At 40.9% G+C, this 20677-nt stretch overlaps 1 protein-coding gene across 3 annotated transcripts in view; it reads left to right on the forward strand.

Annotated features, from left to right (window-relative positions):
* Window positions 1–20677, forward strand: part of LOC138491340 (opsin-3-like) — a 2251654-nt gene that overhangs the window by 1316376 nt on the left and 914601 nt on the right. Inside the window, exon 4 of one of the 3 annotated variants that reach the window (XM_069617821.1) lies at window positions 4932–5034. The exons of the other annotated variants lie outside the window; for them this stretch is intronic. Within the exon in view, the coding sequence (XP_069473922.1) occupies window positions 4932–4952 (21 nt within the window). The 3' untranslated portion in view covers window positions 4953–5034. Of the gene's footprint in view, window positions 1–4931; window positions 5035–20677 lie in introns of those variants that run through there. 3 annotated transcript variants of the gene reach the window in all.

The following is a 20677-nucleotide window of genomic DNA, read 5'->3' on the forward strand; positions in this document are numbered from 1 at the left end:
CAGCATGTCTCAGGGGGGTGGCCCAAATTGTGTGCTATGCCACTTCCTCATGACTATTTCAAACATTGTTTAAGCACTCTACCATAGCAGAGGTTGATGTCCATTTGCAGCGGGTAGAATGGAATGACCAGCTCATAAAAATTAAACATCAATGGATCATCACTCTACAAAGGAAAAACAGTGGGTGAAACCTGATCATAAGGACTAGCCAAACAGCAGCTTTGACATTCAGTAGACCTTCAATATCTCCGGGACTCCGGCATCCCAAAATCACGGTAGAGCTCCAGGGAAGGTTTTGGCATCTGGGACATGCTACTTTGGGCCAATCAGAACTCCCCACATCCTGAAGAAGACCCTCATTGGGGCAATCAGAACCCCTGATTCTATGGGGAGGTTTTGTTGGCCAGCTAAAAGGAATATCTCACTTCCTGGTTCTCTGTAGGTGGTGCATGGCTGGTATAATGAGAAACAGTCCTTATCAAAAGACTAGAGAGTTGGAGGCAGTCATTGTGCTGTAGAGACTTAGACAATGAGAGAAGATTTTGTGTGTCTTTTTGACATTTCATTGCCCATGTGTGATATTTTACTGTTTATTGTACTTTTTTGTAAAGTTCCTTAATGTGTGACTCCATCTTTGGGAAACTCATTTGAACCCTTTGGTAATAGATTTATTTTTTAAATTCCCCTCACTTACAAAAAACAGAAATAGAAAAAGGTAAGTCTGCTGTGAAAACCTGCATACTAGAAAACCCTTGTGAAACTCATTCCCTTAATGCTCCTCAAACAGAGTTCTGGATCAAGTGGACTTCTTTTGCAGAATCTCATTATCTAGTGAGGAGGATGATCCGCAGCAGGAGTTGAAATATCGGGAGGCAGAGATGGGGGCCAGTAGGAAGTGGAACAGGAGGAGGAAATAATGAGGAGGTAACAAGAGGGCCTAAATACTAAAGCAAATGAGGGGCAGATGGTGATGCATGAGGTGGAGGCACAGTAGGAAGCTGTTTTAAGGTAGCTGTGAGACCGGCCAGGGAGGATGCAACACTATAATGTTGATATGGGGATGAAGGAAAAGGGACAGGAGGTGGAGGTGAGGCATCCATAGTGGGAGGAGGAGGTGGATGGCAAAGCTTATGTTGGTGGCTTCTATCCGGTGGAATGGGAAAAGCATGCAATAGGATGGGATAAATACAAGGTAACTACCTTATCACTTTATGGGCTTATTCTGGGTGTTGCAATACTGTTTTAGAAGAAGGCACACACACAACTCCGCTGTTACAACGTGTGGAGGGGAGAAAACTGAGCAATATACATTCAACAACACTGAATGGATTAATCCATTTTGTGTTGGCATAAACTAATCTTCTATATACGTATGGCATCCACTGCCTCTTCCGCTATGATACTCCCCTCAAACAGGGCTGAGAAGGCCTCCTGCAGTTAGTATGGAGGTGCAGGTCATTCTACACCAAGATGCAGACCACAGAGACAAAAGAAAGGGGTCCAAACAGATGCACTATCTGCAGCTATGTTGGCTTGGTTGTCTCACTACTCCCTCTAGTGGAAAGGTTGGCAATGCTCTTCTGTTCTGGAGAGCAAGCACACATTGCCTGCATTGTGAAGTGCTGGTTAAGAGGTGGGAGTTGAAAGACACGGTACTCCAAAATGGTTGGGGGACTCTCCTGTGTGCCCATTACCCAAACAGCCCACACTATTTTGAGCAAGACTGAAAAGTGTTGCACTTTTTGATATAGACTAGCTTCCCTACCTGTTTGCTCCAAATACCATTCTCCTCCTGGCACCTTGCTATTTAGCACCCTCCTCAGTCTCTCCATCCCTCCCCCAACCTGTGTATTCTTTCATTTCTGCTCCTTCTTCCTCTTTGCCCTACCCCTTCTTTGGATCCCACTGACATCTAAAGAGTACTGCTATGTTTGCGTTTAAGTCGGCCCGCCAACTCCATGTCTGAGGAAGGGGTTGCCCAAACTATAACAGCATATTCTTGCCACCCTCAATGCACACTCCCAACTGTCACTGTCCATATGCTTGCTGACATCTCCTGCAAGTATAATTATTACCCTGTTAGTCTTTTCTGTGTCGCAGTTCATTTCCTAACCTTCACCGACCATTGCAGGGAGACTTTGACAAAAATATAATGTCAGCACTTGATATATCAAAACGAAGAAGAGATGATGACCCACTACAGAAGTGCATCTGTCAAGCACAACGTTTGATCATTTTCATAGATCCCTAAGATTACTTTCTGTCAGTGTGCAATGTGAGTGAGCATTGAGTGCTGTGGGTGCTGTTATGTCTGACTGCGGCAGAAGCCTGGAAGTGCACTGTGTTGAAGAATCGGCATTCACAAAAATGTACCAGCACTACAATGGAGAAGACTATGGTAAAATACATAGCCATTACCGATACACCAGTTGTGATGATGTGGACATCCACACAGTAAATCATGGACTGTCGTTGATTAACAGGGCTTGTGGTTGTGGAGAGATTTTTCAGGTCAGCCCAAATAGCTGTTGTTTGCAATGTTGCAAAAAGAAACAATTGGAATTCGTTTTGCACATGGAAACTCATGGAAACTCTTAGAAACCTATTTGATAATCTAAGAAATAATTTCAGGCAGGAAAATCCATACAGTAGTTGTAAATGAATGTGTTAATTACTATTACTTTATTCTTGGGAAGAAATGTCTTTGAAATATTTGGATGCAAGAAGAGATGTTCAGTAGCTGTAACTCAGAGTGCAGTCTCAGAAACAAAGATGACAGAAACACAGTGACCACTTTGGATAGTATTAATACACTTGTTTTTTCAGGACAAAACCCATACAGTATTTCCTCAGATTTGGATATCCAAACCCTCCCTCCCTTACAGGACGCTGTAAAATATATTTAGGCACTTTCGGTCTATTGCCATCTCCCCAGAGGAAGGATTAGAAAACTTTATCCTTTACTAAGGATTTTCTTAGTAAATTTTAGAGGGATGGACTGTATAATATATAGAATTTTGGGTAAGAGAACCATTTTCACTGCATTCACCTTAGCCCATAGCCCCGATTTCATTTCAATAGACTCCTTTTTAGTATATCCCTCTTCACAGTTTCTCTGAAGTGGGCGACTATGCACCTACTTGGCGTGTCATTGAGAACTGTCAATTTTCACTGTATGCTCTAAGTACTGTCTACTCTATGTCGAAGCTGCCGAAGTCGGGAGTGAAATTACTGACTATGGGTACTACTAGGGAGGCATTGCAAGACTTTGTGAAAGGTAATGGTGAAGATGTTTGGATGCATTATGATGCCTCTCTGTGGCATAATGTGGGTCTACAATTAGCGAATAGACCTTTGTGCTGGAAAAGTTGGATTAATAGGGGTATACTCAAAATTCGTGATGTATGGCGCAATGATTGTATGGTTCCCTTTGATCAACTGAGGACGTCTTTTGGGATTGGGGGTAGGGAACGGGGACGATACAGGTCCTTGAAGGCTCTTTTGATTGAACGGACTGGTATGTTGGGTGATGCTATGACGGAGAGGCCCTCAGTGTGCGAGATTGTTCGCTCCTGTCAGTGCACTGTATCCACATATATAAGGTTGATGCCAATGGACGATCGGGAAGTGTTAGCATGGGATAAACTTCATCAGACCTGGAGTGAGGACCTTGGGGTGAATATACCTGTAAAGGAATGGGAGTATTTACTCCGTGTAGGGGTGCAGTCAAAATTGGACCTAGGGCTACGTTTTGTTAGACAGCGGATCCTTTACAGATTGTATTGGACACTGGGCCTCATTACACGGACGGCGGTAAGGGTTAACGGTCACCGTTAATGGCAACGGTGACCGTTAACCCTTACCGCCGTACTACGAGGTCCCTTTGCGGGTTGGAGGAATTAACGCCTGCTTCTTGCAGGCGTTAAAAACCAACCCGCTAAGGGACCTCGGAGCTAATTACGGCACCGCAAAATTGCGGTGCCGTAATTAGCGCCTTCCCCATTCCCATAGAGCCCTATGGGGCAGAAATGGGAATGGGGAAGGGCAATGGCGGAAGGGGGATTTACCGCCCCTCCAACCTTGGAATGGGGCGGTAAATCCCCTTTCCGCCAAGGCGGTGCCGGTAATTTACCGGCATGGTCCAGGGTGCTAATAGCACCCTGGATTACCGCCTTCCGTGTAATGAGGCCCACTGTCTAGAATGTTAAGATTGGGTCTTTTGGATAATGATTCATGTTGGGGGTGTGGATGTGGTGGGGGAACTTTAATGCATATGTTGTTGGTGTGTTCAAGAATATCAGTTTTTTGGTCTGAGGTGTTGGATAGATTGGCCATTGTTGTAGAGGAACAACTTCCACGTACCTTTTATTCCACTATCCTGTTGTCAAACAAGGGAAGAGGGTATAGGGCCAGGGACAAAACTGATTGGATAAATAGAGTGTTGGTGATGGCAACTAAGCAGATAATGCGGGTTTGGAAGTCAAGGAAGAAACCACAGTGGAGAATTGGTTGTTAGATGTGAAGGCTCTATCGAATTATGAAAAGGTTATGTATTTACACCAGGGTAGAGAGGATTGTTATTTGCAATTGCGGGGGTCCTTTAATGACTTATACGTCTATGTTTTCTGTATTTTATGTGCAATTGTTAATGTACATTGGTCGGGGGGGTTGGATGGAGTGGTTTATACATCATGGTTTGTTGAGCTTTTTCGTGTAGTATTGTCATTGTCATTGTATTGTTTTCTCATTCGCTTGATTTGTTGGTTTTCATGAATTATTACATATGTTTAATGACTGTTACTAATGTTCTAATTTTTGTGATCTATGCTACGTATTGATTTTACACTTGTATTTTGTGTTTGTTTTTGTATGATCATTTAAAACTGAAATAAAGTGAAAAAGAAGAAAAAAAATACACTTGTTTTTTTCAGATTGAGAAGAATTTCAGATAATTGTTTGGAGGCAGTGGCAGGAGGGAGATCATATTTAGTGGCTGGAACTCAGCGTGCCATCTCTTTGTGATCAGATTAAACAATGCAATTGTTAAATCTGTCTTTTTTTAAGGATTCTTATAAAACTGTTTTATTTTGCTTGTTTGAAAAGTACAGATGTGTACTGTAATGCACAATAAATAAATACATGTGTAATCAGATAAAACACATGTTGCTCGTGAAGTTGCAAATGAAACAAAAATAGAATTCTTTTCATTAATTAAAATTCTTTGATATCCTGTAAGTGTGCATTAAGTCTTTTTGTGGCTAGTCCAAATACTGCTTAGTTGCATATTTAGTGCTAGCAGTATTTGGAGGCAAAAACAGATTATATTTCGTGGCTACGTAACACAGTACAGCATTGTTTTGTAACAAGACCAAATATGTGGTAAGTGCAACGTTGCAAATAAAAAGTCTTAGAACTGTTTCTGCAAAAGAACATTCTTAGAAATATGTATAAACAAGAGGGTGCCTTCATTGTGGGAAGTGAGTGTGTCCTCATTGTGTAGCCAATCCTAATGTGTAATGCTTGTGAAGAAAACAATTAGAATTATTTGGAGGCAGGTGGAGATCATATTAAGTGGCTATACATTTGTGGCCCATCTCAGTAGTACAACATACCATTTACCAACTTGCATGTCAGTGTCATAAACACACATGTCCTTGCTTGTCCGATAGGGGGAAAGCGCATAACACAATTGTGTGAATGAAGCAGCAGGCAAGAGATTACATTTAGCGGCTGTACCTCGGTGCACCATAATTTGTGGCCACCTGAAATACTTGTTACTTGTGAAGTTGCAAATAAATAGCCCTACAACTAGTCATGCAACTGAGGGGTGGTATTTCGGAAACTTTGCATAGATTCAAGTGCCATTAGCACTAGGTGAAACTGTCTCTTACTGCACAAAACATTTCAATTCATGGTTTGCATCAGGGAAACGTTTGCCCTTGTCCTAACATTAGTGATAAATTCTCCAAATGCAACAATGTATCGAAAGAATATGTTTTCTGGTCTAGTGCTAATTGCACTTGCACCAATACAAAGTTTCTGTTAAGTGGTCCGAAAGTCTTAGACATGTCTAAGCAAAGGAGTGAATTCAGTGGCTGTAACTGAGTGTGTATTTTCTGTAGCCTGCCACAATTCTTGTTGCTTGCAAAGAACAGTCTTAGAACTCTTTGAAGGCAAGCGAAGATTATAGTCTAACCATATTCAATGCCTAACTGTACATGGGAGAGGCATGTCACTAGAGTGAGTTTTACATTAGTCACTGCAGTTGCTGTCTTCACCAAAGACACCAAAATTTTGCATGGCATGTTGAAGTCAACAATTTGCATTCAACTGTAACTGCTGGACAAGAGATAGTAATACCTGCTTATGTATCGCGATCCGAGGTAGATGAGATTCAGGCGACTGTCTCTAGGGGAGATGGAGCAGAGGTGCAGATTGCTTCTACTAGTGAACCAATAGAAAAGACACTATCAAGAAGCATGATGAAGGCGTAGCACAACAGTGTAGAGGGGCATGATGAGCTAGAAGGTATAGCATAGATGAAAAACATGATGGGCCTGGAGAAACAGCAAACAGCATAGATGGTAGGGGCAGGTCCTGACTTCCATCAGTCTCTTTGAATACATCTGAGGATAATGATGGTAAGCTAGAAGAAGACTATGGTCCATCCAAGTACAAGCAGAATCAATGCATCGCTCTGGAAACTGCTGATACTGGGGAATAAGAGGACAATGTCACAGATACAAGAATTGAAGGGAACACCAAATCTACTCATCCACCTACGTACAGTGTCTTTCAAACACAATATGTAGTGAGTAGTAGCAGCAATACAATGAAATATTAAACACAATCTTATCTCTGCAACAAAAAACGATGTCAGGACATTACCAACATACAAGATATTTCAATAAATAAGACAAATGATTAAAAAACATTTATTACACAAACACATATAATGCTAAACCTTAACAAGTTAAAATCTGTAAATATGTAGCAGCTAGACCAACAATGCCTCTTCCAGCACCTGTGTGACCACCTTTGAAATCAGATGTGACCAGTAGGCCACACTTAAGTCAACAATGAACATCAAAAATGTTGATTTTATTTTTTCAAAAAGGGAAAAGATCATCAGCGTCTACCACCTGCACCACACCACAACAAGAATTGCTGTGCAGGAAACCATGGGACCAACCTTTGCACTAAACGTTTATGGCCCCACATGATTCTACACTGTGCACACAAGCGCGATGAACAAACACAATCTCAATTACAGTGCTCTCCCAAGAGGGCAATCAACATTTCACCCCTGGCCATACTGTCACTGAAAAAAGCATTTTTGAAGTGATAGCTATATTCTGCATTCCAAGCCACATCTGCACTCCTTGAAGTATATGCCCTTAAATGCCAACTCCCTTCATTTACCATCCCCTAATTACATGGTCAGTGTGATGGAATGATGAAGTTTGAGCTTAGACAGAAATACCACCGGTCGAATGACAGAGTGTATTTGCCCACCACAAGCATGATGGCATTGTTGTATATTGACCTATTAGTATTTACATTTGTGAAAAAAGAGCCAGACAGTCCAATTTTCCATGAACAGAGCATAGACTACACACATGCAAGCACACATTGGGTGACCTTCCCTGACCTTCGTCTGACAATGGTATAGCTGCGAAATGCGTTGAGCTTCCCTTATGGTGACCCTTCTTATTATGAACATTATTTCCTGGAAACATTCCAATTGTGGATGTATTATATTTACATTTTCGATTTGAATTCTTATTGTATTGACTTCTAAATGGAGACTTTTACCACCAGACGATTGCATGACTTTTTTGCCATAAAACATATCAGCATTATTTTTAAGCCGATGATATTTTTTAGATGTTCTTTACCATTTTGTCTTGTGATATTTTAAAAGTGGACTGGCTAGCCTTTAGGTGTGCACTGTGAGTAGGTAGATACTTGCAGAATTTTTTTTTTTATTCATTACAATTATTTGAACAGTGAATGTAGGTGTCATCATTTTCTGTTTGTTTATTGATTAGCTTGGTTAACTGCACTAACCTGCACCTCGAGAACAATAATTACTTGTGAATGTTTTACTCGGAAGTAGAGCATTTGAGTTTAAATAAAGCCTTTACTTTTTCTTTCTCTATGATGAAGAAGCTACCCATATTTCAACTCAATCAAGGAAGCAGAACAGGATTTGCAACCAAACCCATCACCCTAATAATCACTGAAAGCATTAGCATACCTTTTTAGAAAGGAGATTAATTATAAACTGCACAATATTACACCTACTATTTGTGTAAATATACTGTTTATGTACTGAATATTGTAACCTGTTAAGAGTATGCACCCGGTTGCCCCTGGGCCTGGTCTGCACTTTATGAATAAACTAAACTTAAACTTCAAACTTCAAACTTTCAAAAGAATATGGCGTGATTTACAGATTGATTTTAACCCAATCTTTGTTGAAGGATACAAAATATGTACTTTCTGGACTTATGAGTAGACTTTTGTTAAGTTGCAACACCACGCGCAATAAATAGCAGTTTGAAGGATAATGCTGAACATGTTTTTAGCTGAACTTCAACGCATATAGTGAGTCAGATTAATACTTAATTTGACTCCTATAATCAGACCCTGGAAACCAAGAAACAGACGAAATGTTGACACGATATGATTGGTTACTTAAATGACGTTGTTCATACTTTGCAACAACCAAACAATCAACGTCAACTGAAATCCCCTTTCGACACTTCCACTGCTACCCCAACAGCTACGTGTTCTTCCAATATTTCACTCATGAACTTGGCATAATGTCTAACCAATCATGGCATTTCAGTGAGTTAACACTGCGGCTATGGTCTCAAGATTGAATTTGGTAGAACCAGGTCCTTGTATATGTTTGACAAGGGATTCATAACCTACAACATTCACACCCAATGTAATTTTCCAATAACACATACTAATGTCTGCCTGTCTCTTTGTCCACTTAGAATACAGTGCAACAGCCATTATTTGGCCAAACACTAGACATATGGAATTTAGCAGAACCTGTCACACCATGAGCCATCTAATGCTTTATTATATAATCAGCAATGCAAAGGCCTGACTGAGATGCATTCAATGCAAAGTGCTATGTCCCAACTTGTCGACTCCTCAGGTGCCCCTGCATTCCCATTAGGTTGTGATTAATAGAACTCTCTGGGAGGATGCCAAAATGAAGAGTCAGGTCTTCGGAGTCTTCCTGAAGGCAAGGTGATCTTTTATACAGGGGATTGTTGACGGAATTGAGTTCTAGATGGCAGGTGCTTAGACTGAGAAAGCGGAAGCCACTATTGTGGTTGATTTTGTCACACAAAAAATGTGGTTGATGCACATTGCCTTGAAGGCGGATTGTCGCCATATCGGAAGCCAGAGAAGGGCATGGAGGGTGAGTTGATGTGTTCTCTAGAGCCCAGAGCTAATAGGACCCTCACAGCTTTTTTTTGTACCCGTTGGAGTTTTGTTATTTGTGATGCTTTTTCATATTAAGCAACACTCGTTGAAAGGTGGAGTAACTTATAATAGTTTTGCCCATGTTAGTCTGCTCTTCATCTGGTCTGTCGAAAAACCCAAGGTAAAAAAAACAACCTCTGACATAGCTACGTGATGACGTGTTCCCCTCCATAACAGGTCAGAGACATTGGATTGAAGGTGATATTAACACAATCTCCTTGGATAGACTTCATACTATGCCCTACCCATGAGGAGTGCTTCACCACAAGGTCAATGCCCCATATTAGGGCAACAGCACATATATTGTTGACAATGTGGTCTACGTTATTCATAAAGGAAATTGTATCATACACAGCAGTTTATTCCAGCCTAGGGACATTTGTTAGTACCACTACTAGGGGTTTAAGAGCAAATGGACCATCACTGTTCATGGGAACCATATTTGACTATGAATCTTTACCTTGCAATCAATGTCCCTTCCCCCATACTTTGTAGAACTTCCCCTCTCCTGTTTCCTGATAGATTTGTACAATCTATTATTTACCTCACATGACTAGGTACCACTGTGGCATACTGTCAATTACTTATTTCCCTTCTGCTAGGAGGGATCATTTTCTTAATCCCCAACCCTTTGCTACCTCACCCGTGCCTTTAACAGCCCTATAGTTAGATACCCTGTCTCTGACTTTTTTATTGCTTGTGGTTTCCCTAATTTCTTGTTGTCCATCATATTTAGACCCTGTATTCTACATTATCTTAAAAAAGTCTTGAAAGTTAATCAGAGGTTCCTCTTTGGCCTGTAATGGTGTGCTACTATTGACATAATTTTCATTTGCATTTATTATGACTGTAAGTTTGTCCAATTTGGTTTCTAAATTTATGAGAACCTCATGAATATTTAGAAACTGATGTTCCAAAATAGCCTGGATGTTTGCCAAAGGCATACTTTGGATAAGTTGCCTTTAAATCAGAGGATTTCTTAAGGTTATTACTATTCAGATTACTCACCCCTTGTAGTGTGACCGGGCACAGGCCGCAGCATGTAGTCCATCATTGAGATTTTTAGTACCACTGTTACCAACACCTTCCTGCCCACAATCTTTAAAGTCAGTTTCTGCACTCAGTTTATCAACCTGGCAAAGAAGAACCTCAAGATCATATGAAACCAATACTGTGAAGCGCGAGGCTGTCAGAATCCAAGGTAGAACCCAACTTCTACCCGCAGTGTAGCAGTTGAGTTTGTTTTACCAATGTAACCATCTGAACACACAAGGTAAATTACAGAGGGATCAATTAGACAAAATATGGGAACACTGCATGAAGACCAGGCACTGCAGAAGGTGAAAAAACCAAAATGATCACTTGAAAAGACCAGGCAATAAGGCAGGACAACAATAGTGGAACAAGAAGGTAACACTAACTAGGAAATGTTTCCTTATACCAGATAGATCTTCTTTAGCTTGACGATTCAACCGAGATGTGATCTATAATACATAGGAAACCACATGAGTCAAGAATAAAGAGGAATCAGGAAAGAATGGAACAACCCTGGGCAATACTTACCAATTCTTGGGTTGGAGAATTGTCTAGCTCACCAGACACCCAAGTGTACCCTAACCCGACGGCACGAGAACACCTGAATGGAGGATGGCAGTCTCTAGTCCACAACTATCACGCCGGCACGAGGACGCCTAACAACCTCAGAGCTGCTTGATGACAGTCTCAAGTTCAGGGCTCTGGTACAGTACACTGGGTGTAGCAAACTTTCCAACAAAGATTTCAGTGGTGTTCAAAATCCAATCTCTGAAGAATAAAGCAGGAAGGCAAAATGTTCCCAAAAGAAAGCTGGGTTCGGTACACAGGTAAGCAGTCCACGTGGAATCGGCAGGCAAGAGAAGTCCGGGGGAGCAATCTGGTTCGATACACAGGTAAGCAGTCCACGTGGAATCGGCAGGCAAGAGAAGTCCGGAGAGCAAGCTGGTTCGATACGCAGGTAAGCAGTCCTCGTGGAATCGGCAGGCAAGAGAAGTCCGGAGAGCAAGCTGGTTCGATGCACGGGTAAGCAGTCCGGGCTGGATCGGTAGACAAGAGGAGTCCGGAAAGCAAGCAGGTTCAGCACACGGGGAAGTGCTGATTCGAAGAACCCGGAATTTTAAATATGTTGCCATTGAACCCACGTCCCTTCATTAGCATTACGCTACGTATGGAGAGCGTAATGGCCACCATAGTCACCATGGCAACCGATGTCCGCTATTCCTAAGGACAAGCTTATGGCGAGCACTTAAAGAAACAGCAGGCGAATGCCGATATAATGTAGTTTTGTTCTTTGTGCCGTTTCTAGTCGGTTTCACTAATGATGAAACAGGTAACATAGACGGGATCCTGACAGAGGTACAGCATAAATGAGCAAATACAAGTAATATTGACCCAAGAGGCTTATATTACCTTCAGGAACAAAGCCAATTAGCTGTGAATACTAAATTATGCCAAACCTACCATTATTCCAATAATTAATAACTAACAGCCTATTTGACATAAGGGAACATTAGCATAAAACATACAGAGATTACTTTAATTAAGTATTTTTGCAAGAGCTGGAAAACTGATTTTGCCATACCTTGAAAAAGCACAGCGGATGAAACATATGTCCATTATGTCGGTTCAGCATTATGTTCAGCATTAAAATATATAAGTAGAGACACCTGACTGTGAATGTTACCTTCTTTTGAGTCTACCTTAGAAGAAATATTTCTTTATAATGCTATACAGATCAGGTGCAGGGCTGCAGACCAATATTGCTGTACTCCATTATGTGAAGCTCCTTTCAATCTGTCTTTATGTGAGGCAAGGGGGTAACTGTGATTATTTAATCCCTAGTACTGATGTGGTGCTCTCAGTAGATCTACTGAATCTAATATCCTCGTGCCTCTAAAGGATTCTAAGGCATTTTTTGGACTGGTCACAAAACACATTTATTTACAGCTGAATGCAATCTCTTGCCTAAAATGATTTCTAACAATTTTCATTCACAAACAGAATTCTATGACTTTTCATTTACAGATATAATTCTAAGAGCTTTATTCACAACCTTTCAAACAGCAACTCGTTTATCTGGCCACGGAAATGACACACTCATTTACAGACACTGAATATAATATCCTCCTTCCTTTAAGGAATTTTAAAACGTTTCCGTCTAAGCACAGATTATTTGGACTGGTCACAAGACCAAAGTATTAACAGCAATTGATTTCACTTTGATTCCTGAAATAATTTCTAAGACTTTTCATTCACAAAACTAATTCTAAATTTACGGGCACTAGTTATTTGGTCTAGTGGGAAAAAGATGACACACTCTATATACACTGAATATAATCTACTACTGGTTAGAATTCAAAGATTTCTATATGTAGGAGATAAATATTTAGACGGGCCACGCTCAGTTACATCGATTGAATGAACATTGCCACACCATGGAAATTAATCAACAGATGGAATCAGCCTTTGTTGATAATTAAGACAGTTTATTCTAATTATCTTTAAATTACTGACAGAAAAAAAAACTATTAAACAGCTGTGGACTAAATTGAACTTTTATACCTGTCCTCTGGGCAGTCTTATTCCCTTTCTTTTTTTTCCCCACAATTGCAAAAAATCTCCTCCTAGGGTCAAAATGTAAGCAAAGAAAATGAAGCATAATATATCTGGACAGTCTTCATCAACACTTTTACTAGATACAAGGTCTCTTTTCATGGTCCACAAGAGTTATGACTCCTCCCATATAATCACTGTCTGTTTGCATTTTGTCCACAGAAGAAGGAAATATATCCAACTTGCCTTCTGATGATTTTAGGGCATCACCACATCTTATGCTTCTTGCAAATTCTATACCTGTCACTGAGCCTCTGCCTGTGGGTTGTAGGAAGGACTGGATGTCTGCTTGATTGCCCCAAGAGGAGTTTAAGAGGGTCTTATCACTTCACTTGAGTATGGTCCTAATTTCTTCCCTCTGTCCCTTCTCTCTGCTCTTCCTCTTCTGGCCCCCCTCTTTGCCTGCCACATACTTGTTCCTCCTCCTTCTGTGGATGTAACCCCTTTAGATGGCGATCTTCTCCAAACCTGTGTCTTGGATGATGATTGCCCTATCATTCCTTCCTGCTCTCTTTATCTAAGAGCCCACTAGATCAGGATCCCTCTTGCTTCCCAGTCTCCTCTTGATTCCTTCCTACCCTCTTCTGATATTCTCCCTCTGCCATCTCATAAAACTGCCCCTTGGTAGCTCTTGATTCTCTCCCCTGCAACCTCATGATTCTTACCTCCTCGTGATTTCACTTTGCAACACTCTCCCGCCACCTTCTGATTCACTCCTCTGACCTTCTGATTCTCCCTCCATGCTATCACCTGATGTTACCTCCTGTCACCTTCTAATGCTCTGCTCTGCTCCTGCATCCTTCTAATACTCTCCTCCTGCAACTTCCTGATTTTATCCTCCTCCAACCTCGTGATGTTTACCTTCCACTTTTCCTAACCTGCTTCTACTTCCTGATACTCAACTCCTGCCACCTCTGGATTATTTAGCCATGCCACCTCCCCATGTTCTTTCTCCGTTTCTCATCTCTAGGCTCCTCCAATCCTTACTCTATTCATAAAGTCTTCTTATCCTTGTTCTCTCCTGACTTGACAACTCACTCCAAATTCCACTTGTGACTACCTCTGAATTCCCACACCATTCTCCTTTGGGCCAGTGTAGCAGTGTGTGATAGGGTCTTTTAGTGAGTTTAAAAGCTGGGTCCACCATCTTGGAACATATCAACAGGTCGTTCGGCATCTGCAGATGAGTACTTTGCTCTTTAAGCACAGCCATGTCTGTTTTCTGATCCACAAGGGGTGTTTGTGGGGCACTATTTACTGGAGTCTGGGAACACTGATAGACTATTGTACGACCACTCACCTTGCCTTTACAAAGTTGCATTTCTTAAAAGGCATGTAGTGTTTTGGTGGTGCATGTGGCAGTGCCTTGCCCAGTTACTGATGCCAAGTGTGACTTACCAGAGAGTCCTCCATAAACTCAGCATCCCTTAAACCATTCACTCAATACAGGGGACTTAATCACAATGACCTTGCCTAAAAAGATTGCAAACACATTTCATATGTAAAAAATCTTTATCAATCAATATTTTGTTTATTTCGGCAGAGCCATAAAACTAAACACATATTACATAACACAATAATTTCCAATTAATACCAACAGTTATATATTTACAATAGTTGCATACATTCCAATTCCTCCAAAATAGTACATTTATCCATTATTGAGATTTGCTATACAACTATTTTTTATTTAATTTTATTAATATACTCATAGCCAGGTTGGCTTTATATATACATCACACAGGATAACATATAAATCAATTAAAAAACTATAATTATTAATATCCACATAAGACATAAATAAAACAACAATAAAACAATAAAACGCTAACTTCATCCTTACGTCCTTACAACTAATTTCGCCTTAAAACGTAAAATCAATTTTGACCAATAACATACATTTAGGGAGAAATGTGTTCATAACCTTAAAATGTCACTCGCGGAAAATATAATTGCATTTCCAATTATGTCCCTAAATGTCTTCCACAGTTTAGTCCTGTCAACACAATTCAATACATTATTGTAGGAGTTAACATATGTATTCCTGATCATTTCCAAGCTTGCACATGGAACCAAGATATGTTCCACCGATTCAATTACATTGTCACCACAAAGTCGACAAAGGAATTCAGATTTTATAATCCCAATTTTTGTGCCCTTCATTTCTAACACTTGGCTTATATTACATTTTAGCAATAAATACTGTCTCACAATTTTGCTTTGTCGATAGGTCAAAATGATTTCTTAATAAACGAGCTGAAATCATCATCTGAAAGAATTACAATATTAAAAGATTCCCTATCATCCCTATCTACTAATGGATAAAGTGTTAAGTACCATGCGTGAATATATATAAAATAATTAAAACAATCACATCGAACACAAGTAAAATTAACAATATCTGAGCATTCTTTACAAACCCTGATAACATTATATCGAGCAATGCCACCATTCTAAAACTCCAAGAACTTCCATTGTGACTCAACATTTTTAATTATAGTAGTGCAATAATGATAAAAGTGAAAGTAGAGATGTCCCTACCAGGGCCATCTCAAGGAATGTTGGGGCCGGGGGCACAGACATGTTTGGGGACCTCTCTGAACCAAAGAAATTACAGAGTCCAGAATCTATGTCCACACCCCCCTCCTCCCCTCTTTGTGATCAAACCCTCAGTTTGATATTTGGTCATGCAGCAATGAAAATATGCATTGGTACTCCCTCATGGTCCCCCTCCCTTTTTCAGACTTGCTGGAATCAGAATAATAAACAAGCAGCATTTCAATGGCAACATTTTCAGTCCACAACAAGAGTACTTGTGTTCAAGCACAGGTACAGGATGCATTTTAACAATAGCAGCCAGGGGAAAGGTGTAGTTCAGATGCAGGGGACAGATAAGTAGCAGGATGAAAAAAGCACACATACCCCCGCATAGAGGGAAGACTCAGATTAGCAGTCTGACTAAATGTAAAAGTTCTCAAGCATGTACACAGATTGCATAGATTGTGAATATAAATCAGAAGCTATGGTTTTCAAGTGGTTTTGCTGTTAGTCAGCAAAGAAACAAATTACTTTGTGGTATGTGATATGTGAATGTTCACTATTATTATATGGAATCTAATACTGTAGCCAGTTAAACCATGAGTGCCCATTTTTTGAACAGCATACCTTCAGAACTAAATTTATCTAAAGGGCTGGCAATGTTCACAAGTTTACAAACTGGCACATTTAGATCGTTTCGACAGAGCAAGATTACATGAGTTGCTCAGGATCATATATGTTGGTTAAGAGGTGAAGCTAAGATTTGAGCCCAATCTGTGATTTCTGCATTTAACAACATGGTGTCCCTGTTCTTATCGTAGAGCAAGGTGCAAATATGTGTGAAATGTTCACTTTCATAAACTAAAATAAAACTCTATTATTTTAAGAACTGACTTGCAAAATACACAAATCATATAATAACCCAATATGTCAACATTTTAGAACTTAACTTTATAGAAACATTTCATGCAAAAGGACAATTTCCTAGCTTATTTCTCACTACCATAAAGGCAAGTATACACGTGCCATAATATTAAGTATTGTGAGCTTAGATGGTTCCACCTGGGATTTGTGTTTGTTTTCTAAAGCTTTAATATACGCCCAATACACCATAATCATGGACTGTTATTTATGATGTGCAGATGTGCCTTTGAAATTGTATAAGAGAGTAGACAGTTTTTTTTGCCAAATGGGCAGACCTGCAAATATGCTCACAAGAGGCCAGTGACATTTGGTTGGCTCTCTTCTCTCTAGAACGCCTTCCAATCAAACGGCCTACATGAAAATAAAGGTCAGGCAATAGGCTAAACAATGCCACCAGTAAGTGAGCAGACAGGCCTTTTCACAGAAGACCCCACAGTGCTATACAGTGACATAAAATGATTTGTCCAGGAGCAATGCATTGTCCACTGGCAAAGCCGGGTGCGAGTCTCAACACTTTAGTTCCAGTGTCTCGAATCTGAATACCTAGGCACTTCTGCCTACTAACAATTACTGCACCTCATTGAGGGGTGGCGGCCTGTTTTAACAATCCTTATTTTACCTTCACCAATTCACAGAAGCGTTTTATAAAGGCAAAACCCAATTGGAAAACGGTCTGTGAATCAGGGCCTAAGTGTTACTATCACATAGGTATGCATACCTGCAAGTTTATCCACCTTAGGCATAGGAAAGGCTGAGTCCGCCTTGCTGGAATTTGGTACTGTGATCTGGCATATGAAAATACATGTTTGTAATAAGTGCTTAACAAACTGAGCTATCTTCTGAGAAATCATGGTACTCAAATGTATCCATATCAACTTTCAGTTTGATATAGGCCTCATTCTGAGGTGGGCGGTAAGGGATACTGGGCACCAGTAAGGAGACCGGTGCCGGTAATCCCTTACCACCCAATTCCGAGGTCCCTTATCGGGAACCGCAAGGGACGTGTGGTCGGACCACATGTCCCTTACAGGTCCCGTTAGGGGACCAGGGTGCTAATTACGGGCCTGCCATTAGCAGGCCCGTAAATAGTGCCTTCCCCATTCCCATTGAGCCCTATGGGGTCTCAAATGGGAATGGGGAATGGCATTTGGTATGGGGACTTACCGGGTCCGCCTAGGGTGGAATGTCCCGGTTAGTCATGTAAGTGACTTCAATCAAGCACTCCAACTAAGTCAATGCCTAGTCTGGGATGCCCAATGGAAGCCCTTATTCATATATTTTTATGTCAAGTTCTTAAATCTGGATGATAAACCCTTATATAACGCCCCTCTCTTTGAATCCCCCTGACCTCACTGAGCCAAGAAGTAGGTTTGTTTTGCAAATTAAAAGGTTTATTGGAAAAATGAAACAATATATATATACATCTTTTATGAATAAATTAATATTTGATAGCACACTTATGAATATGAACAGTGATCAGTATTGGGTAATATTACAATAGCGACAAATCTTTAATCAGAAAGGAGTAGGAATAGGAAGGATAAAGTAGCAGAGAATACTTTTACGTTCAAGGAAATGCAAGATGGAAAGAATGTAGGCACAGAAATAAAACTCGATATGGATTCAACAACAGATAATATGATCACTTTTTCCCTTGTGACAACTCACTCCCCCCATATGCAATATGAAGGGATGGAAATGAGGGCACACAGGTTTTCAGGAATACAATCAAAAGCAGTTCAGTTCCTGCCCCCCCCCCCCTCCAGCACGCTTAGAGAAACAGGGATGATTTTAAAACACAGGCCAAATACTTTTAAATGTGATTGCAATGAAGTGAAAAATATGCTAAAATGATTTTAATTCCCTATAGGATATTCAGGGTAGGTGACAGCTACTTTGAATTAGTTCAGGTCAACACTAGTAATGATTCATGAATGATTATCAGAGTGAAAATGAATTTCAGCAGTGGAAAGCAAGAAGCAACTATTTTTACAAGTTTGTGAAATTGAGCCAAATTGCAATTCGTGGCACTTTTTCCAAGTGCATAAACCACGATTACGGAAAAACTAGGATCTTAGCTTTAAAATGACAGTTAAATATCGCTTCTAGGACATATGGTTCAAAAGATACGGACGTTTTTGTGGAGGTAGATTTTCAGAAATGATGTCAAGATTTCAGAATGACCGGTGACACTTTTGCAGCTTTGAAATCACAGAATGGACACACGATTTCTATGTAGTTCTGGACAGGTTGAAATGGTTTGAATACGATTACTTTAAACTAAGAGATGGGTTCTGGGCAGTTCTAGATACTCACTCCTAATTTTGGAAGTGAATGGACCTCGTCACAGATCTGGTCAGGTTTGGGCTGCAGTTCTCTCACCATGGGACGGTCTCTTGCACTGGTTCTGCTCACAGCTGGGCCTGGTCTGCTATCGGCACTGCACAGCGGTCTGGGTCTGCCGGGTTCTGGGTACAGCTCTGCTTTCTGGATCTGGATATGGTTCTGGCACAGGGTTCTAGCCAGAATCAAACAGCTCGCCCGGCTGTTGAATAGTTTGGTTAGGTTGCTGTATTCTGGGGCCCCTGAAAAGAGTTCAGCTTTTGTGTTTGGCCCCTGCTTAAGGTTCTAGAGTTTAGTTCTAGAATTTGGTTCTGGAGTCTATCTGGAGTCTAAGTTCTGGAGCCTCAGGAGTCTGGAGTTTTTGTCTGGATATGGTCGGGCAGCGTGTTGCGCAGGAATCGATGAGTAGTGGAAAAATGAGTGTGTCCATCTGGGTCTAAGCAGTCTATTTTTATGTGTTCTCAAAGGGGGTGTGGAGGCTGACTTCCTATGCCCAACCCTCTGAGAATCCTGATAGGTTAAAGGATTTACTGTTCTCTGACTGGAGAACAGAGTTGTGAGTCAGAATGAGTCATCAGGTATCATCTTTATGGTTCAAGGAAAGGACACTCCCCTTTGTGTCCGTACAGCATATCTTCTTTTTCATAAAACAGGTATTTACAATATACACAACTTGTTAATATTACCTAAATTGCATGACAGATGGCTTAAGGTACAGTTCAGTTCAAGTCACATGTTTCTATGAGCTTGGGTTCAGAAATGACAACATTTTGCGCTTTTGATGGGTTTTGCAATATTGGTTTTTGCATCAAATCTTACACGGAGGTACACACCCTCTCTGGGCATATTACAGTAAGTTTTCATTTTTCTAGCACAAACACTGTGTCTGCAATATTAATAATTACGGGGCTTGGCCTCAGAACATCCCACAGCGTCCAGCTTAGTCTCAAATTGTGAGTGAATTTTTCATATTAAGAATCTCCAAATTGTACATTTTTGTCCGCTTGGTATAATTAGTTATCAGTATTCTCATAAAACATATATTTGCTTTTACTTCAGTACACCCATTGGTTTTTCCCCGCCCCTAGAAACTTGGCTTGACTCAGAAATCAGATGTCTTGCCTTCCCCCAGAGCAGTGTTGTTTAGGCACACCCAAATCAGCATATTCTATTCAATTTAAGAGTCCATTGTTCCTTTCTCCAGGCTGCAGGGAAAATCTCCTCCCTATTAATCAACAGGACCATGTGATTTCCTGTGCTGTTGCTGAGAAGACTAGGGGCCTCATCACGACTTTTGCGGTAACCCTTAAATCCGGCGGTCACGCTATTACTGCCGGATTTAAGGGTCCGCCAAGTCAGGACTTCGGTGGATTTCACCCCAGCTCTTGGTTGGGGGGAAATCCGCCGAAAATGTGCCCTATTACCACCGGCGGGAAATCCGCCGGCAGTAAGAGCGCAAATTTTCCCCATTGAGCCCAATGGGGAATGGGGCATTCCCGAATGGGCTCAATGGGGAATGGGAAATTACATTACCGCCGAACTCGTGTTTCGGCCCTAGGTGTGAAGGCTTCCTGGGACAGCCAGCCTTTGAAGTCTCAGCTAACTTGGGTTACTGTTTAGCTCCTGAAATACAGGTCTCCTGTCAGAATTTAGATCGCTAGCGCCGGTCAGTGTCAAGCACCGGTATTGCACCCATTTTTGACAGCTGCCTTAC

The sequence above is a fragment of the Ambystoma mexicanum genome, chromosome 10 (genome assembly GCF_040938575.1).
Source record: "Ambystoma mexicanum isolate Mex_15411 chromosome 10, UKY_AmexF1_1, whole genome shotgun sequence".
Taxonomy (NCBI): Eukaryota; Metazoa; Chordata; class Amphibia; order Caudata; family Ambystomatidae; genus Ambystoma; species Ambystoma mexicanum.